Consider the following 5,000-nt stretch of genomic DNA (forward strand, 5'->3'; position numbering starts at 1 on the left):
GGAAACTTTGTTTCGGTAGAGGAATGGTAAAAGAAAAAGAAACAAAGATAGAGAGATAGAGATAGAGAGAGAAAGAGAGAGAGAGAGAAAAAGAGAGAGAGAGAGAGAAAGAGAGAGAGAGGAAAAGAGAAAGAAATAGAGACAAAGATAGAGACAGAGAAAGCGAGTGTGAGTGAACACAAGAGTAGGGAGAGCATCGGTGGCGCCATCGACGGCGCGCACGTCCCTGTCGAAGAGAGAGGTGCGTCTGTGACTGACTCCGGTGGTGTTTATTCGCGCTCGGCTCTCCTTCTCGTTCCCTCTCACTCGCACCCCGCGCACGCCATCCTCGTCGTTCTCGTCGTCGTACATTGTACGTAATCGTTCGCTTGGTCACGTCACGTCGTCACCATCGTCATCGTCGTCACTGTCATCCTCATCGTCGTCGTCGTCGTCGTCGTCGTTATTGTCGTCGTCGTCGCCGTCGTCGTTTTCGTGATTGTCGTTGTCGTTGTCTTCGTAAACGTCGTCGTGATCTTCGTGGTTTCTTCGCTATCGTCATCATAATATCATCGTGTGTGCCGTTGCTCCACTGCCGCTCTCTCTCGGCACGAGAGAGCGAGCGCGTGTGCGTGTGAGAGTGTGTGTGCGCGTAGCGCGTCGTGTGCGCGTCGTGTGCGCGTCTGCCACCGTTGTCGCTACTCTCTCTCTCTCTCTCTCTCTCTCTCTCTCTCTCTTTCTCTCTCTCTCTTTCTTCCTCTTTCTCTCTCTCTCTCTCTCTCTCTCTACGCTCGTGTTTTGGCCCGTCGTAAATCCACGGACTTTTTTTTTTCTACAGTGCGACGATGAATGAGACTTGAGCGGGATGTCGGGCCTTCGCACGCGTCCCTTGCTCGGTCCGCGTTCGTATAACGGCGCGAGCTCGTGCGGGACATTCTAAGAGGGGTGAGAGCAACACGAAATAAAGCGCGACCGCGAAGATGCCGGCGACGCGACCGCGACACGGCGGCTCCTCTTTCTATTTTCGAGAATCGAACTATCTTCCGGTAAGTACGCGCGCGAGACCCTGCACGCGATCGAGAACGCCGAAAGAACAGTGATCTGTGTTGTGCGCGAATTAAAAGGGAGCAATAGCGCTTCGTTCCCACTCGCGAATCGGTCTCCTTCGTCGTATTGGAGGTTAGGTTGCCGGTACATAACCTCAAACGTTCAGAGTTTCGTATTATTCTTAACGTTCTCGCGCGAAATATATCAACTTCGTATGAAATAATCGGCCTTAATTGATTGTTCGTCAACGAGAGCTTTTATTTTCTCACGTTTTTTCGTTCCAACCATTTTTCATCTCGTGCTGGATTTTACTACTGTGTGTGATCGGTGCTATGGAATGAATCGGTGGAACATAGGACAATGAAGGCCAATGGGACGAATAATGGTGAGTTTTTATATCTATTTTATTGTTATTCGTTTTGTTCTAACGTTGCAACTTGTTTCTTGTGGAGGTTAGGATACAGGTTAGATAGCCTGCATAGATAAATTGATGGACAGAAAATCTATGCTGATGAAATTCTTTGCATATATTCTGTATCATTGTCTTTTTCAATAGCTTTATATAGTGCGAGAGATCTTAATAATGCTATTTCTGTTGAAGAACATTGTTATATGTAGCAAACTAGTCTTTTATATGTTACATCACTGTCATAACATCCATATTTAGTTGATATGCAATGATTTTAGATTATAAAATAGAAAAAATTTCTGATAATAAAAGTATACAATTTGAGATAAATTGTTTACTATAATAAAATTCCAAGATATTGCATAAACAGTATTATAATATGCTTAATAGATTAGTGACGCAGTAAGTTTTCTATAAATACCAATAACATCTCTCCATATCATCTTATACATACTTATCTTGCATATAGTTATAGTACTATTAAATAAATATCAAATCAGAATATTATGAACAAAGTATTAATGTAATATGGAATCTTTCTTCCTTAGTATCGTTTTTATCAACTTTTCTCCTTTTGAGTCAAGAAATATTTTATTTATATATATAATGTTTTTTTCCAGGCTGCAGCCGCCTGAACACGCCATTGGCAGCCACCACCACGCTGGAGGATCCAGGGACACCAGCCTCCTGGAAGGGCCCGCCGCCCGGCTCGGAGGCATCACCTTTTACGCCGAATTCTGTTGGTCAGGGTGGAGGTCCGGCATCGGGCCCTTACAATAATACGGGTGGACCACCTAGTAATGCTGGTTTTCAAGGACCAAGTCCGTTTCCTGGTGGAGCCGGAAGTCCAGCGGGTGCACCACCGTATCAAGGTCCACCACCTGGTTCAGCAACACCTCAGTATACAGCGTCTCCAGCACCAAGTGGTTCGTCAACGCCTGGTCCTGGACCACAACCAAACTCCTCCGGATTTCCACCTCCACCTAACAATTCTGGGCCACCCTACAATGGGCCCGGACCTAGTCCATTTGGTTCACCCTCTGGAGGACCGCCTCAGTTCGTCGGTAGACCTGGTTCCTCTGGTCCACCTTTCGTACCTCCAGGAGGTGGCAATCCTCATTTTCCTTCACCTGGTCAACCCTTTGGTGGACCACAGTACGGTATACCACCTGGAAGTCCCTTCGGACCTGGAGGACATCCCATGACGGGTCCGATGGGACCTGGACATCCGGCCATGATGGGTCCTGGTGGTCCTGTCGATAGAATGGATCAAGGGTGAGTGTCCTTCAATTTACTTTAATATAAATATCGTTACGGTATATTTTTTCATCAGTCATTACATAATTTCGCGCGTTTATATTATAGTTAATTTATATATATATATATATAATATATAATATATAATATAATATATATGATATATATATATGGATCGTTCTAAATTATGGATCAAGCGTTAATAAAAAATGTTAAGAGAAATACAATGGATATGTTCGTAACGCAGTTTGTGTTTATAATTGATAAAAAATTATAGTTTGCCGATTAGATCTTTCTTTTTTTTTTCTTTTTTTCCTTTCCTTCAAATTCTGTGGCATTGTAACGCGATTATGATTCGGGTGGGCAACATGTGGGGAGTGTTATACGAAGTAGCAATTATCGTTCCGGCGGAACGTGCGATAAGAAGATGGTGCATAATGCAACACGATGAAAGTCTCATTGGATAGTGTAATTACTTTGCGAGTGGGACTCTTCGCGAATTTAATTAGTCCTTAACCGGAAGTCTCCCTTCTTCCAAGTTTTAACGTGCTCACGCGATTCAGAGCCGCTTCCTTCGTCCTTCCGATAGGAGGAGGAGGAGGAGGAGGAAAAGGAGGAGAAGAAGGAAAAGGTAGGAGAAAGAGGGAAGTTAAAAGAAGAAAAGAGAAAAGGAGAAGGTAGAAGGACGAAGGTCGAGGTGCATATCATCGACATGTAGAACACGAGAGGACGCTGCAAGTTGTTTTCAAGAGGCGCGGATATTCCTAGATAAGATTGTTTCCCAGGTAGTCACTGTTATTTATCGCTTGTATTCCGGTCAGTCCACATTCTTCGAGATCTCAGAAACCCTTAGAATTCGTTTCTCGTATTTTAATCTATTTCTTCTTAAGTACGATGAAAATTGTTTATTACGAGAAAAAAAAAGATCAAAAAATTAAAGAAAGAAAAAAGAAATATAATTATGATTCTTACTTATATAATAGCGAGAAGGGTGAAGAAAAAAAGAAATAATATATACGTATTTTTGAAGAAAATTATTTTCTAAAAAAAATATACGTTGGATAGAAAGAATCTTTGAAAAATCCCTATTGTTTTGAACGGTGAAATACTTTTGAGCTGACTTATACCGAGGGAGGTGATGCGGACTTTTGTATGTTGTTGTACGCGACCCACCTCCCCTTCCCTCCTTTCTCCCTAAACCCTCCTAGCTACCCCGCGTTACGGTGAGAGAGCGGCTCGGTTTGTAAGAGGGGTAGAGGAGGAAGGAGATTGTGGAGAGGGGGGAGAGGGAGAGAGAGAGAAAGAGAGAAAGAACGACGGTTCTCATGTTTCCTATATTTTAATTTTTCACGATATCTCAACGCGTTCGATCCGTCATTTATGAATTATTTGTCATCCACTATATCTTTCTATTTTCAACGCGATCACCATGTCGATGTTTTATCATCATAATTCTTTTCTCCATCCACCTATTTTGATTTCTTTTCCTTTTTCGTCGTAGAAACATCGGGACAAGGACTTGAAATTCGATCGTCCTGTCGTGACCGGCCGATCGATAGTTTAGCGGCACGTGCAGAGATATCTCGAAGGGACATTCGTTAGATGGTAGTTGTTATATCTATAAAAACGTAATACTTTGACAACATATCCGTTTTTATTTTAATTATTTAGAGAAAAGTTGATAGGTTACGTCATAGGTTGGAATTGGGAAAATGTGTCAACAAGAATTGCTAACATTAGATTATTTGAAATATTTTTTCCTATTGATCGTAATAATATGTATATATATATGTATATATATATATATATATATATATATATATATATTGCTTAAACGTAAGAATATATCTTCTATAAATCTATATTATCTGAATGCGTAGGATGAATTAACTTAACATGGCAGAGCGATTAAATCATCCCGGATGATTTCGTTTGATCTTAGAATACTATTACTAATATGTGTGTCTGTGTGTGTGTGTATGTGTGTGTGTGTTTGTAGAGAGAGAGAGAGAGAGAGAGAGAGAGAGAGAGAGAGAGAGAGAGAGAGAGAGAGTAAGACTCTAATAGAGAGAGAATCTTATTGAAATGATTAACTCGAGAAGCGAGGATTACAAGAGTAAAAGTTGAGAACCGCTCTGGTTCTCTTTCCTCCTTCAGTCTTCCCCGGTCGAGAGGGGAAGGAGAACAGAGGTGGCGGTGGTGGTGACGGTGACGGTGGTGGTGGTGGTGGTGGTGGTGGTGGTGGTGGTGGTGGCGGTGGCGATGGTGGTAGTGGTGGTGGTCGGGCCGACTCTGCTCGTGCGTCTGC

At 42.6% G+C, this 5,000-nt stretch overlaps 1 protein-coding gene across 1 annotated transcript in view; it reads left to right on the top strand.

Moving 5' to 3' along the window:
- Positions 1-253: 253 nt before the first annotated feature.
- The window catches only part of LOC146872859 (uncharacterized), a 48,583-nt gene continuing 43,836 nt past the window's right edge, over positions 254-5,000 (top strand). Inside the window, exons 1-2 of the mRNA XM_085658071.1 lie at positions 254-1,411; positions 2,056-2,710. Of these exons, the coding sequence (XP_085514197.1) occupies positions 1,387-1,411; positions 2,056-2,710 (680 nt within the window). The 5' untranslated portion in view covers positions 254-1,386. The remainder of the gene's footprint in view (positions 1,412-2,055; positions 2,711-5,000) is intronic.

The sequence above is a fragment of the Vespa mandarinia genome, chromosome 7, assembly GCF_050613455.1.
Source record: "Vespa mandarinia isolate Hongniang chromosome 7, ASM5061345v1, whole genome shotgun sequence".
Lineage (NCBI taxonomy): Eukaryota > Metazoa > Arthropoda > Insecta > Hymenoptera > Vespidae > Vespa > Vespa mandarinia.